This window comes from Rhipicephalus sanguineus, chromosome 1 (assembly GCF_013339695.2).
Source record: "Rhipicephalus sanguineus isolate Rsan-2018 chromosome 1, BIME_Rsan_1.4, whole genome shotgun sequence".
NCBI classification, from domain to species: Eukaryota; Metazoa; Arthropoda; class Arachnida; order Ixodida; family Ixodidae; genus Rhipicephalus; species Rhipicephalus sanguineus.
In genome coordinates this window covers 104,812,522-104,830,009 of record NC_051176.1, presented here as the reverse complement: position 1 = coordinate 104,830,009, position 17,488 = coordinate 104,812,522, and the positions used below count along the sequence as shown (strand labels likewise).

Genomic DNA, 17,488 nt, shown 5'->3' with positions numbered 1-17,488 from the left:
ACAGTGCTGATGACTGCGATAGCAACAAATTGGAATGTTATACGAAGTAATGCTAGCAGCTAACTCATTTAGGACCCAATCTGGCATAACTCTACAGAATATTGGTGTAAGGGAACACGACCGCTGCAGCGAGTTAAGCAACCTTTGTGCTGTCTTTTCGTTTCAATGCAAAGTAAGCAATGGCAGCATAGCATGCTCTATGGTATGGGCAATATGCTGATCTCCGTCGACATAGCATGCGCTCGACTGCACCAGTGTCCAAAAGCAGAGTCCAAAAGGCAGCTTTGCTGCAATGCCAGAGTGTGATGGGATGAAGCATATTGAAAATCTGAAGGGGCCACTGTCATGGCACAGTGCGGTGATGTCTTTACAGATAAGCACCAGAAATGTGTGGAGGCGGGATAGCAGCAGGCGGCAAACGTGCCAGTACAGCTTAATCGCTGACAACACTTATGATAAGCATCTTTAGCTAACTGCTCGGTAGTGTGGCCTAGCACAGTGGTATACGTACTGCACGCATTTAATAGGCGATAACCTAAACGCGCCGCCGTTCATGCTGCCTCTTTGTGCGAGACCGCTAAGTGCACTGCACAGACGTCGCCTTCACAAACGAAAGCAGCTTGCTATTGCCATGTCCGTGTGCGGTCAGGAACAGAGTGGGCATGCCATAACAAACGCTTTAATGGCAAATGCGTGCGTACAATAGAGCAAGTGCCCTGGCAGTGACGGCGTGACCTTCGTAGGCGATGCGCTGTGGCAGCCTGCCAGCTTAAGAAACGCTGGGGGGAGATCGCCACAAGTGTCGCGCCATGTGCTTCACGCTGGCTGGCACAAGAAAACCCCATGTCCGTCAGCCTTGCTTGTTTTACGTGAAGTTCGCAGAACTGCGCAGAGTGAGGGGTTAGCGAGCTGACTGTGATCGCAGGCAGCGCACTTGGGGTGGGCCATTCGTGTTCTGAAGGTTGGCACGGAGTAGCCCATTCATGTTCGGAGGGGTGGAAGGGCAATGGGAGAGACACGCAAGGCTGTCAATTCTGAGAAGGCTGCAGGACTGCTTCTATTGTATGAGTGCGCGGCGGCCATTGGCGGGGGTTTAGCGGCTCGAATTTCTCCTTTCTTTTCAAGGATTTAGTGTTCCATTACCTTTCCACACTGACACCTAGCAATCAGACTTTGTTATAACCGCATATGTGGCATGGGGGCATTGTAGTAAGTGAGTTATTTTACCATAGAAAACATGCAAAAGTTGACGGTGCAGCAGCTTTATATTGTTATAACCGATATATTGTTAAGACCGGTATCGTTATAAGTGGGTTAGACTGTATATCATATTTCATGCTACAGTGGGCACTATACTGCAAAGTTTGTTCGTATGATTCACTTTGGACATGTAGCACTGATTTTAGCTGCTTGACACACGTAGTAGCCTAATATAGTTGCCATACACCTTTCTTAGAGGAAATACAGAAGGCAACAGAAATTTCTTGTCGCCTTCTTCATTTACTTGATCCTATGCACTAAAAATGGCACCCAATTGCAAACACTTATGGCTGTATATTGTTAAAAAAAGGTTTCTCTTTCCCAGAGGTGGTTTATTGTCATTGCAAATGCCCTCCTTGCAGGTCTTCTCTCTGGACTCTCCAGAGACATTCCAATTCTACTACAATCCAAACCGCATCAACGAACGCACTTCCAACCTGGAACGCATTGCGGAGCAAGTGGCAACATTGTGTGCAACACTGGGCGAATACCCATCTCTGCGGTACAGGAGGTGAGATTCGGTGCACCTTGTATGATTAAAGGCATTGGCTAAACTGCAGTTGTGGAGTCCTCTGTGAGGTCCACGTGAATTTCAGCAATTGCACATCTGTGATGGTGAGGTTAGTCACGTCGCAAGGCGTGTGACGCGAGGAAGATGGAGACAGTGCGGAACACAAAAGGAAGTTATATTCAACGAGAGACACACATTACAAGTACAGTAACTAGACGTCGTGCACGCGGTTCGTAAACATAACAAAAGGAGTAGGCAGTCTCACAAATCTGTGCCGTAGCCCGGTGCCTTGAGGTGGAACCCGTTGCGTGCTCGTGGTGTAGTCGTTGCTTGGGTACACAGGTCAGTGTCTCGCTGCACAAGGCGTCGCCAGGCCTAGGCGTAGCCGCACACAGTCAGCAACGTCGGCTCGCTGGACGTGGTCAGCAGCTCCGGGGTCTCGAGGACGCTCGCCGTGCCTGAGATGTCCGCAGGAGGCCTCACCCAGAACTCGTGCCGGGTCACGCCGATACGCCGTGCCCCGAGGACGTCAGCGGCTCGAAGACAGGAACCCGGCCTTCTGAACCTCGCACGTAGTTGCGGGTTCGCCCTAGGCTCTCTCGCTTCGTCTTGTCCACGTTCCAACAGCTCCGTTCTGCGCGAGCGCCTTCTTTTTTTTTTTCGATGCGCGAGCTTCAATGTCCCTTCATTTTCGTCATCTTCTAGGGGATGCAGCGCTGTCGTCTGCTACACTCCCATTTTTTCAAGTTGCTTCATCACAACATCACACACAGCTGTTGTGAGGCAGTTGCAGTGATGGCGCTTAGGTTATTGCACTTTAGTAAATATGGTATGTTGCTGTATGTAATTTCCTCATAATTAAACCGTCCATGGTACTGAAAAACTTGTGAAAGGTCCCGTCCATGTGTTGCTGCAATGAAGGTAGAAGGGCTAACAAAGCATGTTGTAATTAAAGGCAACAGAAAAAGATCAAATCCAAAGTAACGTAATGTAAGATTGAGCAGACATTATTCTGGAAAACCTTGCGACACATTTGAAATCTTTAGGCATTACAAGCAAAATGTCGAAAGGTTTTCTGGCATAATATCTGCTCAATCTCTACTATATTTGTAATGCCTCAAGATTTCAAATATGTACCAGAGTGCAAAAAATGCCATCATACGAATCCATAAGAGGTGTGACGCTAACAAATTGAAGTGTTAAGGCCCATTTGCTTGCTTTTGATATTGTGCAAAATATTTTCCAAGGTAATTTCTATATAATCAGGACACTTGACTTCAGTCAACACAGAGGAAAGCAAGGGTTATTTCGCAGTGGATAACTAGCGCTCTATTTGATTTGCAGAATGGGTGCATTTAGATGGGAATGGGAGAGCATGGCTTACAAGGAATTAGGTGGTGGGATTAAGTTAAGAAATTTGCTGGAATAAGGTTGTCATATGGGCACAAGAAGGGGGTAATTGTAGATAGCTGAAAAGGGCCTTCATCCTGCAGGCCATTAATGTTGACTTCCAATGAAATGGTGGAGTCTGCGCAAGTTTTTCTGCGTCTTTTGGAGCAAGTTCGTTCTAATGACAGAATGAGAGTGGGAGTCGTGTTCCAATTTTCTTAGAAAGCCAGAGTGGATTCAGAGCAGTAGTTACTCCGTGGAGCAAGAAAAGTTGCTCTGCCAAAATCAGCGGACATGACCATAACTCTGCGTCACACACTTCTTTTAACACGTTTGCATGGGGTTGCCACCGGCACTGCCGCCGGTAGTCGCGAGTTTTGATGGTAATGGCAGACGACATGGACTGCTCGGCAAATCATGCATCATTGCATCTGCTGCTTGATAGTGACACCTTCGAGTTGGAAAGCTCCAGTTCCTGTACAAGCGATTCATTGGGTAGTGACAGCAACGCTGAATCTGCCATATACGAACGGGAATTCAACAGCGGAAGGGTATCTTGGGTAACTTGGCACCCAAAAGACAAAACTTCCACTTCCGCCTCGCTCCTGTGGCGTGGGTTGTGATCTATTTGCGCATTTAGAGGGGTTCATCTACATTAAATCGAGCACTCGCTCGCTGAGTTATTTGGCTGGTCCAATTCTCCTGTTGGAATTCAACATAATACAGGCCAATTATGGATGGTCATGATGGTGAATTATGCAGTGAATTGTGACCATATATTCCAAAATAAATCATATGTACTATATACAAAAAGATTTTTTAACTTTATTGTAACTGCTGTGCTGGCTTATTAGCTGGGGTTCTTGCACTGCTAAGCATGAGGGTGCAGCTTGATTCCCAGCCATAGCAGCCTGGGTTGAAATAAGAAATCATTTGTGTACAGTCGAACCCACATATAACGATCCCACATATAACGATCCATCGGTTATAACGACCATATTTCGGTGCACTTACGATTTTCCTATGCTAACCATTGATGCTGCGTCCACATATAGTGAACATTTTTCAAAGCCACCTACTTTTACAACGAACACTTCAGACACGGTCGCGGTAAAAATATGGCGCATACGAAGCGAAAAAAAGTTAAAACATTCCTTCTAAAGCGTGACAGGGGAGCACGCTCGCGCGTGCCCCGCTCCAGTTAACTCGCGACCACGGTGCTCGCGACTAAGATATCCCAGATCGGCGAGCAGCGCACGCAGATTTCGGACGCTGCGAGCGAGGTCGCTCACTTTCCAGGCGTTTCTTCAGTGGCAGAATGGCAGTGAGGAAGAAAAAAAAAATAGTAGGCAGCATGAAGCCTTGCGGTCAGCTTTCGCACGGTACCCTATCCTGACGCCGTTCTCTGCAGCTACGACCGCCTGCGATGAACCAAACAATGCCTTGGAACGCAAGAAGGCATAAATGCAAGAAGTGATAACCGCGATAACTTTCCATCGCAAAAAGGTTCACTGCGTCCCTAAACTCGTCGACGCCACAATGTGCCGCAAGAGGTCGTCTGTCTTTTCGGTAACGGCAGAGACCGGTCGATCGGTGATTACGACTTCCGCGCGATTGCGGCGATGCTTTCGCGGATAAGCATCAGAAAAGAGCGAAGGCGAGGTGGCGGCCGCCGATGAACGTGCCGTTATGACTTATAGCCGACAACCAGTCATCTGTAGATATATCCGCTCGGCTGCGCGGCGGTACGAGCGCGCCATGCTGCCTGCTGTTCGCAAGTTCGCCGCCTCCGCGTCGTGCGAGACCGCAAGTGCGCGTCGCTTTGTAGAAACGAAAGTAGCTCGCTGTTGTTGAGCGGCGCGGGCACCGAGAAACGTCGATGCACTGACAGTGAGCATATACTGCGTGTTTGACTACGTGACAACTCAAGTGCGCCGCGCATCGTCGTGTAGGGCCGCGAGAGCATCGCGGAGACGTCGAGTGCGCGTTGCTTGCAAAATGCTTGTTTTCGCCGCGTTGAACGAAGAGGCTAGTCGCCACACCCGACGGTCCGGAGTGAAGCAAGCACGAAGAACTTACAAACGCGCGCATACGGCATACAGCAAGCGGCCCGGCAGTGACTCCGCGAGCCGAGTAGGCGACGCGCTGCACGCAACTAGCCAGGGATGATCGGCTCCACGTCGCGGTACCGCGCTTCGGTGAAATGGTGTCAGCTCATTGCAAAGGCGGTTAATTCACTCGTGAGCACGCAGCGGGCGACGCGAAAAGGCTTAGCTTGTCACCGAAGGACTTGTTAGTACTTTAATAAAAGTGCAAAGAAAAAAAAAAAAAGGCTTGGCCGCTAAGCGCACGTTTTTAAGGGCGAAGCCATATACAACGAACTACTGATATAACGACCACTTTTCGCGACACTTTCGAGTTCGTTATAAACGGGTTCAACTGTACTTATATTTAGGTGCACATTAAAGCAGCCCAAGTGGTCAAAATTAATGCAAAGTCTCCTGCTACGGCATGTGTCATAATCATGTTCTGGTAGTACTAAACCCCATAATTTCATTAATTTGAATTCATTTCGTGTAATAACAAGGCTGTTAAAGCCAGTAAGTATAGTTCGTGCGGTGCCTCATAATCATATTGTGGTTTTGACACGCAAGACATCCATATTTAAACATTTTTTAAAACTTTATTGTTGCAAAGAAATTGTTACTCGTAATTTTCAAAATTTCAAGCAACTCGAGATTTTAAAACTGTAATAAGCAATCCACCCTTAAGGATGCATTTTGCAAAAATTGTCATCCCTCAAAGTATTAAGACAGAGCAATACTGCTTTGCCAAGACCCGTTAAGATTGTGTCCCTTTTGTTCAAATGTTGCGCATTTGCAGGACAGGTATTTAATTGCAGAAGTTTTACTTACCTCTTGCGTGCCAAAAATGCAATATTTTCCCGTTTCCTGGTACTTTGAAACTTCCCTCTCCACTCCTTGCAGTAATGACCGATAACATTTTTATAGCCTGTGTAGTCCATGTATGACTTCGGCCTAACTTGTATTAGAAATAGATGGTACTCTTTACAAAATTGGCATTCTGGTACAGATAGGGGCAGAGGTATACAATAGCTCCCTATGATTGTTTTATGTATTGCACACATGTAATTATGATAGTGTGACAGTGTGCTCTAAATTGCACACTTGGTAATGGTACTTACTGTGGCAATTAACATACTGCTACAAGTATATCACAAAAAAAATTTTGATTGCTATGGGTAGACCTGGCTTGTTGCACTGGACACGCTTTCACAGTGTAAATTTATATCTAACTTGGTGGCATCATTTTGCAGTGATTTTGATCACAACATGGACCTGGCACAGATGTTGTATCAAAGACTGGATGCATACAAGGCAGATGAACCGACAATGGGAGAAGTGAGTGGTTTTTATTTTTTGTGCAGAAAATGTGAACCTCTACTAGTAGTAGCATAGTGGAACACATGTTCGGGTGTTAGTCGTATTAGTATCTAGAGACATTGACTTGTAATTCATAAGTCCACATCTGAAGTTTTTTTTTTTTTCACAGTTCAATTTCTGTACTAAAGTTTGGATGACTTTTATGCCTGAAGTGTTAACAGCTGCGTAAAAAAACTGGCAGGATACTGCTGCTATACAAGAATACATGACTCGTTATTTTAACGCGATAGCGTTAAAGGGGTCATGAAGCACCCCTTGGGCTTGTTGAAAACACATCCTGCGGAAAGCTGACACGGCTATGAACTGCTCAGCCAAATATTGCAGCCGTGCGCGCCGCGTAAAGGCTGCAAGCGGAGCGCGAAGTTGCTGTTTTCTAAGGCGCCCTCTTTTCAAACAGAGGCCGGTTCTCACTCTCGTCGGTGGGCGGGGCGTCTGCCGATTGACGTCGCGAACTGCATCGCCGTGTCGCAAAAGACATAGCATGCTTACTGGCCGATAGCCGACGTAAATCGAGAGCGGCGTTCGGATCAGATGCGCTTCTTGCCACGGGGTGCCGCCACTTGCCGGCGTTGCACTCCTCAGTACACGGTAGCCGCGCTCGCGCACGCGAATCACAGCGGGAGAGCGATCGCGTTTCATGACGCGCGCTGACGTAACTTCTTTCCCCCGTGCCATCCCTCCCCGTGTAGCTTCCAGTGCGCTTGTCGGCACGAGAAAAGAGAGAAAGCGCTGAGAGCGTGCACCCAAACCCCGTAACTCCGCTCATTCTTGACGGATTCGAGAAATTTTTGCGGCAATCGATTCGGGAGGCTGTGAACTCCGATACTGAGGTCATTAGATCATTACTTGGAAAAATGATTCATGACCCCTTTAAAGAGCTTGTTCCGCAGAAATTCCGGCGTCAGTGTCTGCGTCGCTGGTTGTGAGTGAAAAATCATCTTGTCCGTGACCGAAAAAATAAATAATAAAAAATCTTAGGTTCGAGTGAGAATCGAACCCAGGCCGTCTGCGTGGCAAGCAGGTGTTCTACCACAGAGCCACCTCATTGCTTGCAACTGCACTGAAATTAACTTTAAAGCTTCACAAACATGCGCGACCTGTGTGCAGGTGTCACAGTACGAGATGTAATGTTGCAGTAAAATGGGGTACAAGCGTATATTGCCATTGGGCGTCACACAATGTGAATTGCATAATGAGTTGGTTGTTTGAAGCCGGCCGCCCATTGCAAAAGGCACACACATTACTGCGCCTATTCCCTTATGAACATGTAGTAGGTGCATTGCAACTTCGAAAAAGTATCACGCGCGTAATTGCGGCTGGTTTAAAGCATGCCACCCATTACAAAGGGCATACACATTAGTGCGCATATTGTCTTACCCACACGTAGTCGGTACACTGCTGTCATAAAAGTGCTGTTGAAGAAGGCGGAAACCTTTGCCTTTACTATAGGTATGTCGAGTGTGTGGTTGTCAGGTCCGTAGCCAGGGGGGGGGGTTTAGCCCCCCCCCCCCAATTTTGGTGAAGTAGGTGTTTTTACCAAACATACGTAATGAAAATATGTTTTTCTCAAATAGTCAAGGTTTTCAAAAAGTGCCCCCGAAGCTTAAGTGTCCCCCAATTTTTTCTGTCTCTCTGGCTTTTCAGATATATCTGCTGCCCTTTATTTTATAACATTGTGGTGAATGTGCAGCACTTTTAGAAAATTCAGTTTTAATGAACCTGAGAGCCAGTTTCCATATTTACATACACCGCGTTAACGAAGTCCGTAACCCGCCACGGTGGTCTAGTGCTTATGGTGCTCGACTGCTGACTTGCAGGCCGCTGTGTCGAATCCCGGCCGCGGCGACCGCATTTTCGATGGAGGCGAATGCTTGAGGCCCCTGTACTTAGATTTAGGTGGACATTAAACACCAGGTGGTCAAAATTTCCAGAGCCCTCTGCTACGGCATCTCTCATAATCGAATTGGGGTTTTGGGACGTTAAACCCCAACAGTTAATAAAATTAAAACAAAGTTGGAATCATGTGGCCATGCGGCTTGTGGAAAGCCATAAGAAACACAGGTCCAATGCAGTCACTATAAAGTGTGAGCGAAACTGTCACGCAATCATGTACCGGTACAGCTTTCCATCAAAGCCTCAGGTGTTGCCCAAAGTAGAGCTGTGCGAATAACAAAATTTTGGGTGCGAAGCGAATTCGAATATTGAAGTGTGATTGCGAATCGAATCGAATATTTTTCGAATATTTCTAGAATATTTTTCTAATACTTCGAAACGAAATTGCAGAAAAAATAAAGTTGGAGAGAATTCCTAAGCATATTCTTATGAGATAGCAACATGAAAGTGTTCCTTTTCGCTAGGTTGAAGCGCAATGTAGAGGCCGAATTGTATTTATGGACATGATTTGGTGCAACCTAAGTGTTGCCGACAACACTTTACACGTGGTAGGCGAAGTTGCCATTTCCTCAGCCTCTCCTCCTCTTTCAACTTCTGTGGAAGCCCAACTGATGTGGCTGACAAGGGTGTGCTCCTTTCAAGTCCGGAGTTCGAAATCTGCCTCATAGACATCGATATATAATAACATCTGAAATTTTGGATGCTAAAAAGCTTCGGCGTCCAATTTTTTGGACTTTCTGCCCAAATTTTAGCTCCAAAACAGCATTGAGCCCCCACATCTGCCACATCTTTCATCTCCATGTTGGAACCAGCGTTTTCTTGAGTTAATACATTTGCGACCATAGCAGAGCTTGAAATGCAGCTTTACCGCAATACCGGGGTGTGATGAGGTGAAGCATATTGAAAATCTAGGGACCACTTCCTATCGGACGTTAACTGTGTCTTGGCAAAGTTCGACCGTAGCAGAGCTTGAAAGGCAGCTTTGCCGCAATACCGGGGCGTGATGAGGTGAAACATATTGAAAATCTAGGGACCACTTCCAATTGGACGTTGACTGTCTCTTGGCAAAGTTCGACCGTAACAGAGTTTGAAAGCTTGGGATGTAAAAACAGCGCAAAATATAGACAAGGACAGAGAGAGACGACACTGTCCTTGTCTATATTTTGCGCTGTTTTTACATCCCAAGCATGAACCACCAACTAGCCCAACTTTCGCTATTATTAGAGTTTGAAAGGCAGCTTTGCCGCAATACGAGAGTGTAATGAGGTGAAGCATATTAAAAATTTGAAGGGGTCACTTTCAATCGAACGGTGAATGTATTTGTTTTGGGGAAGTTCGAATAGTTCGAATAGTAAAATTCCAGTGCGAATCGAATCGAATAGCAAGCACTATTAAAAAAATATTCGAAATTTCGAATATTCGCACACCCCTAGCCCAAAGTCGTACACTGCTCTCTGCTAAGTGCGATGAACGCACTCTGTCACAGTCTGTAGCATGCCTGCCACAAAAACAAAAATTGAGGGAGCCTTAAGCTGCGCCTTTAAAAGTTAAACGCGACAGCGATATCCGCGCGCACACGCACACACACACACTCTCTCTCTCTCTGCCACCTTCCCAAATCGCTAGCCTGCCTTCTCTTCTCGATGGAGGCCTAAACTGTGCTGCAAGGAAATCCAAAGTGCAAACGCCCTCCGGCTCCTATCTCCATTTGCATCTACCTCCAATTTTCGCTCATGGCCAACGCTGCTTTTTCGCTCACAACCAAAGACGACGCAGCCGCCGCCGACACCGGAATTTCTGCGAAACGAGCTCTTCAAAGCTGTCGCGTTAAAAGAGCTTCAGGTGAAAATTGAATGAGAGCGAGGCGACAACCGGAACTACGGCACCTTTGTTCACGGAGAACACATTTTCTATCTAGCAACGTTGCATAAAAATTATGTCAAAAAAATTGAGCAAGATCCGGTATGGCAATGAATGTTGTCAAAGCTTTTAGCCTTGTTGACAACATTCATTGCCTGAACCACCGAGATGGCCTGCAATATCAGTGAGGCCATCGCGTTTAGTACTACAGTCTCTGCCGCAACACATACTTGTCACTTGCCATGCAGTGACAACAAAAATGCCAAATCAGGTGCTGGCACAAGGGAATTGTGGAGCCAAATACAGAACTACACTGCTGCATACAGTGCATGATGCCAGTGACAAGATGCACCGGGCGAGGCGGAGAACACGTGTGCCCTTGCCGTCGTAGCTGCTGCCAAAAAAAAAGTATTGAAAAGATGTGACTCCGCTTTGTGCGGCCACTCTCTGATCCGCAGCGTGCAATTCGAGAAATGCATTCACAAAAACACCACGTGTAACTGAAACATTTAACAACTGGCGCCATAATAAGTTTCAGTTTATTACCTCACTCTACCTTTGTGGCAGCAGCAAAACTTGTGATTTCATCGAAATTGCAGATAAACACGCTTTGTTATATTGAAGTTAAATTTTACATGATGTTCTATGGGCACAAAATTCTAAAAAGTTGTATAATTCGTTATATCAAGAATTGTATTATGTGTAAGTTTGTTATATTGGTGTTTAACTGTATAGAGCACTGCCTCAAATTGTGTGGAGGTATTTTGAGTGCTGTGAAGTGTGTTGACAAAGAATAGAAGGCCAGTCAACTATTGAGGACGATACACGGTGCATGAACAATGCTAAATTGTGAATTAGGTTTGCATCGTTATTAATAAGCAACAATGCAGTTGGTGTGTTAACAGAGGTCACTGGATTGGCTTGCTGACTGTGAACTGGCAAAGCCAAGTACCTCGTTGGTTAAAGGGACCGACAACTGATTTTTCTCGACCCAATTTTTTACGGCGCGACAGGAAGCTCACCCTTCGTAGCGTTTGTAGCTGCAGTGATTTATCCGAAAAGCGCATAGTTATTTTATAAGCAGTATTTTTCGATCTAAAAGGCTCCAAACACGCATGGAGGCTTGCTTCAGCAACACTGAGTGCTGAGAATTGATAGCGATGCTGCTAGCCCTTGTGAAAGCTGTCGTTGTTCTGCTTTCGCAGGAGTTACTGTAACTATGCTTAACCACCTTTATTTTGAGCTTTCCAACCATTTTTGAAAATAGCAAGCTGTTACAATGAGATATGTGGCTTTATACACCTTCCCGGTATTTGTACAGCGTTGTGTGCGCCTGTGCCCAAGGTTGCCTGCGCCTGTGTCATGGATGGCATGTCCCGGCGTCGTTACTCTCTCGATACATGAGCCAAGCCAAGTAATCGAAAACGTAACTGTGCATATGCACGGCCGCACCGAGTAGTAGCGCGTGTCATTTCTGAGACGAAGTGTAGGTAGCAAAACTATGTCGCTCCAAAATCTTAGAGACCTGGAAACTGCGTGCACGGTTGCATGAGCACGCTGAAAAGTTGCTCAAGACACACTGACGAGCATGGGATCATTACGTCACGCGAAGGCAGCGCCACTTTAATGCATACTACTAACGCAGGCCTATATGTACATTATTATGGACTAATACCTTTTAATATAAAGAAACGAACAATATTTCAATACTAACAAAAAAAATTGTCGACCGCGTACAGCAATCAACGGTCACATGGCCGTCTTCATCGGATCATTCATGTTTTTGCCGCCAGAGGCACCACAGGTCATTTTTCGCGACTTTCAATTAAGAAATAAAGATAGAAGTCCATCTCTCACGAAAAAAACAGGGTTGGTTTGAGTCAGTGGAACGGACAATCTTTACATCAGTGGAGTCAACTCATTTTATATTCTGGGCAGTTGTCGGTCCTTTTAAAGCATGCATGCACATCCGGAATGTCTGGTTTTAAATAGCTCTTGCAGTGCTTGTCATTTTTCCTTGCAGAATTTGAATGCAAATATTGCGCTGCAAGTGAACAAATAGTATTTGTTTTGCTGTAACCAATGTTGAATCTAGAATTCTCAATTTGATCATATTGTCACAGGGTCGTGACGATGACGAAGGCAGCAGTCGGCGTGTTCAAGATGAAACTTTATTTGGGCGAACCTGTGCCCGGGAAATGAAGACTCAAAATACAGCAGTACACGCTGTACACTGATAGCGGCGAACAGGGCATCGGCCGTCAATAAACTGAACCGCGGCAAGGCACGTCGGCATTTATACATGTGGCATTGAACATTCGAGCCTTATCGCTGATGGCCGTGTCAGTTTGAGAATGAACTCAGCTGTTCACGTTTGCACGCTAAAGCCTAACAAAGGATCCTAAAATAATCTCGAATGTTCTCAGACGTTCTGGTGCAGTTTGCGCAAGGCAGCAGCTACACATGCAATGGGCCGCTAACATAAAACATAAAGAAAGGAGCGTGTGTGGCAATATCATGGTTTTAGCTTGTAAGATGTAAGACTTCAATCACTGTGAACCAGATGGTGGTCTATGCCCAGACCAAACACTTTGCTACTTCATACTGTTTTACATGAAAGTATCTGGAGTGCCGAAAGGCACGCGAGGCAACTCTGTTGTTGCTAGTGGGCTTCTTTGATTTCCCGGGCCAGTCCAGCAGGCCTGTGGACGCCTCAGTGATAAGTATGGTAACTATGTCACACGATGCCACCATCATGTGATCTACAAGTCCTGAGCAGTCGTGCCATCTGCCTGTGTGAACTGCTGGCCACGTTTCCTATGTCGTCTGCCACGGCATCTGCTCCAGCTATGGCAACACTGGCCATAACACCAACCTGGTCATGACCCCAACTGTGTTTGGATAGCGAAAAATAACTATATTCGTTGTGATACAACTTGCCATAAGTAAACCACTGTACATTTCCTGTGTCGAAGATGGGTGTTTCATTGCTGTTTTATTCTGGCACCATGCATGTTTCCCCAATCTTCAGAAACATGTTCATGCTTGACGAGGCACACATGCAGACATGGCCTGTGCAAACAATGTAAAATTTTGGGGTGCAACGGCACACCAAAAAAATTTCATGTCAAGTTTAGATGGCCTTATGCATGAAATATTGCACCTTTGGCTGGCAGCTACCAGAACGAAATAATTTGAGCTGTCTGCGGGGCATGCGTTATGCAAAAAGCAAATATGCATCTGACTGGTCATGGACCAATGTGCGGATCTTCTGGGAGGCTCTGGAGAAAAACAAATGTACCGCCAGCATCCGGGGCTGTACGTCTGGGACGTGTAAATGGAAAAAACTGAGTATTTCAGCACATTTCAGTATATAAGGTAACTCATCTTGGGAATGGTCCTTCGTGAATAAAATGTTACAATAGTGCATTGTTACCATTCTATGTGAAACTTGTTATGCTGTTGTCTTGCAGTGACAGTGGTGATGATGCTGACTCTGCAGCCTGCATATTAGTACTGCCTTGCACTGATGGCATTGGACCAAACTGTAGCTAGTGTGCTTTCATTGATGCAGGGACCCGAGAAGATGCGCTCGCAACTGATAATACTTGACCGAGGTTTCGACTGTGTATCCCCGCTGCTGCACGAGCTGACCTTCCAGGCCATGGCCTACGATTTGCTGCCCATTGAAAACGATGTCTACAAGTTCGAGTCGACTAGTGGCAACGACGTGCGTGAGAAGGAGGTCCTTCTGGATGAGAAGGATGACCTATGGATTGAGCTGCGTCACCAGCACATTGCCGTTGTCTCACAGTATGTACGCCAGTATGGCGCTTGCACCAATGGAGGTGCTTTCTCAGAATTTTGCAGTAGTTTTCGAGTACTAGTACATTTCCATTGCCGATGTGAATGGCTTGTTTCATTTGGTATTGTGCATGTTCTTGATCACGTATACCTTGGGGATGTCACTTTCGGTGTCTGCTTCGCTCACTGTTAAAACAATCAGAAGTGTACCCTACAAGAGGGACTTGCAGGCAGAGACAGTTTTATTAGCATTATTGTTTTCGTGTCCTGTGGTTGACAATGCGTTGACATAAATATTGGTACTTCAAAAATGTCCGTCGCTGTGGGAAAACATTAAACAGTAAAAGCTCATTAATTCGGATTTCATGGGACCGAGAAAAATGTCAGAATCAACCAAATGCCAAATTATCGAAAGTATCACGAAAACAATAAACGGTTGTCTGTTACATCAATGCATTTTCATTTTCTCGATGAATACCTAAATCCAGTACTTATTTTACATAAGAGCAGTGTAAAAGCCGCAATTTTCGTCATTCGCAACTTTGTTCACAATGTGACCGTGGACCCCGTGTCTTAAGCAGAAATGTGCTCTGAACCGGTCCCTTTACGTACCGTCACCACCAACACCATACCACACACTTGTGACGATGATTTTTTCGCGGAAAAAATTGCCATCAGCTGATCGCTTGTCCGTCACAATGTAGCAAGCGAGTTTTAAGCCAGCATGCAGACCGCGGCTGAAGCTCTTTATTTTTAACAGCTTCCACCCTCTTTGAGTTTTGTGGCATTGCACGGGCGTTGCCTGAAGTCAAAATGAAGCTACTGAGTGCCGCATCCACTGTGGACTAAACTGTGGTCGCCAGAGGCATGATCACAGCGTCCATGCAGTTCTGAAGGCACGCGCGTGGCCTATGCTCAGAGTCCAAACGAAACTACTGGGTACTGCATCTGCTTCTGAATAAACCTGGCTCGCTAATGCATAGTCATGGATGACGACTACGCAGCTCTGAAGGCACATGACGAAAACGTAACTACTGCTTGCGGCAGCTTTGACCCCAGTCGCTATTGATGGGATCATAGGTAGCGCCCACGCATTTCGCGTGCACCGAGTAAAAGTTTGGCGTAGCCGCTGAAATCTTGGAACACCAACAACGCTATTGTGAATGGCGACCACGCCTTTCTGAAGGCCTGCAGCCGTTGCGATTGTTTGGAAAGGTCATTGTCACTTCATTGTGTCGCACATTGCCGGCGCTTCGTGCTTGGTGTGCTCCAAGGATCGTCCGAATGAACTGGGATGCGGCCACATATGATCAAATTAACGAGAGTTTGATGCCATTAGACAACATGTATGCTTGCCGGGACCAGAGAACACGTCCGAATAATCCAATTTTTCGAATTAACGGGGGTCGAGTTAACGAGATTTTACTGTCTTTCATTTTGCATCTAGAAAAAAAAAGGGAAAGAAGTACCACTACATGTGAGAAGCGTAACTTTGACTTCAAAAGTCCAGTGGAGGCACAGCATGTATTGCATGAAGTCTGTACCACATAGTACATGAGTACAAGAGATGCCTTGAGAAAGGTCATTAGAGCTGGTGGCTAAACATTGCAGCGTGTAGTTGTATAGTGATAGGGTGACTCCAAGCTCATTGAACTGTGCACATGGCGTGGCATGCAGGGCTGTGACAAAGCAGCTGAAGAAGTTCATCGAGAGCAAGCGCATGACGTCTAGTGGCGACAAGTCCAGTCTGAAGGATCTGACAACGATGATCAAGAAGATGCCACAGTACCAGAAGGAGTTGAACAAGTACTCCACTCAGTTGCACCTGGCTGAGGACTGCATGAAGTGTTATCAGGGTTATGTTGACCGACTCTGCAAAGTTGAACAGGTGAGGTGGCCATCATTATTTTCACATACAATTGGCTTATTACTAGCCTTTCTTTAGTTGACTGTCGCCCAAGGTCCGTTCCACTTACATTTAAGATACTGAGGCGCTTTAGGGAATTATGTTTGTGTTGCATTTGTTATAAGTACTAGTATTTATATATCTAAGACATGAGCCAGACTTGATCAACTTATCTGCAAAGCAACCTACAAACTATGTGGTTCGGTCCTGTTCAGTCAATTCAGCAGTAAAGCTGCGACCTGCTTTATGCTGCTGTAATGAATGATGCACATGCAAACATCAAGTTTTCCCACAGTATGGCTATTTGAAGATTTAAATTGTTTTTTATTGCATCAGTACATTCCAAAATCATGCATGAGTGGTAAGGAAAAAAGGGGAAAAGCTGCATAAAGGCTGCTTGACTGACTCCACCTCATTTGGGAAACAAAATACAGGAGCAAGCAGTGGTGCTGGTGTTTACACATAACACCTACAATAAAATTCACAATGTAAATGTCTAAGTATTTACAAAAGTTCTACAGCCACTTACAGTATAAACATGTTAGAGAGTTTTAGCAGAGCGCCATTGTACTGCCCAGAAGCACAGGGGAAAAATTTGCAAATTGAAGCACCACGATGGCAACACTATTGTAGTCTGACAATACCTTATTTCAGAATTTATACGGCCTTTCTTTTCTTGAGAGTCGACGCGAAAATTCAGTGTGTCACATTTGTTTGTGCTTCATTGAACTGACTGCAGGACCTGGCCATGGGCACAGATGCTGAGGGTGAGAAGATCAAGGACCCAATGCGCAATATCGTGCCCATCCTGCTGGACACCAGTGTGTCCAATTTCGACAAGATACGCATCATCCTGCTGTACATTTTGTCAAAAAATGGTGAGCTTGTCAAGTTCAATAGAAAGGGCCAGAGTGCATGTACACCCTGGCATTGCCAATACGTTGTCGCCACTGCATGTTTAAAGGCCCACCAATTACAAAGTGCACAGATATAATTAACCATCATCATCAGCAACTGCATCAACAAAGTACACAGGTGCACAGTTGTGCACATTGCTTTACAGACGTGTAGTGGGTACTTTGCTTATTGGCAGAAGGAAGAATTATGGCATAGTGGGCACTTCACAACTGTACTTGCAGTAGTTATTCTAGGCTAGGATAGCAAAACCAGGCTAGCGATTGAGAAGGAGGTGTGAATGTGGCCAAACTATGCGACTGTGTTCTACTCTTGAAGGTGAAGCTCAAGCGTGCTCCAAGTTTTTCTCGATGCTATAGAATTCAGACTAAAAGCATTAAGTTATTTTTTTTAATATAGCCCAATATGTTAAATCTTTCCAATGCATGGTCTTTCGGGCAAAACTGGGATATTTTTAGTAACCTCTGATCAATATATTTTCCCGAA

General features: G+C 45.7%; 1 protein-coding gene across 2 annotated transcripts in view; it reads left to right on the top strand.

The window, feature by feature from the left end:
• The window catches only part of LOC119394976 (protein ROP), a 47,925-nt gene that overhangs the window by 7,794 nt on the left and 22,643 nt on the right, over positions 1-17,488 (top strand). For both annotated transcript variants that reach the window (XM_037662275.2, XM_037662279.2), the window contains exons 6-10: positions 1,623-1,771; positions 6,498-6,582; positions 13,952-14,190; positions 15,859-16,069; positions 16,827-16,965. In XM_037662275.2, coding sequence (XP_037518203.1) covers positions 1,623-1,771; positions 6,498-6,582; positions 13,952-14,190; positions 15,859-16,069; positions 16,827-16,965 — 823 coding nt within the window. The remainder of the gene's footprint in view (positions 1-1,622; positions 1,772-6,497; positions 6,583-13,951; positions 14,191-15,858; positions 16,070-16,826; positions 16,966-17,488) is intronic.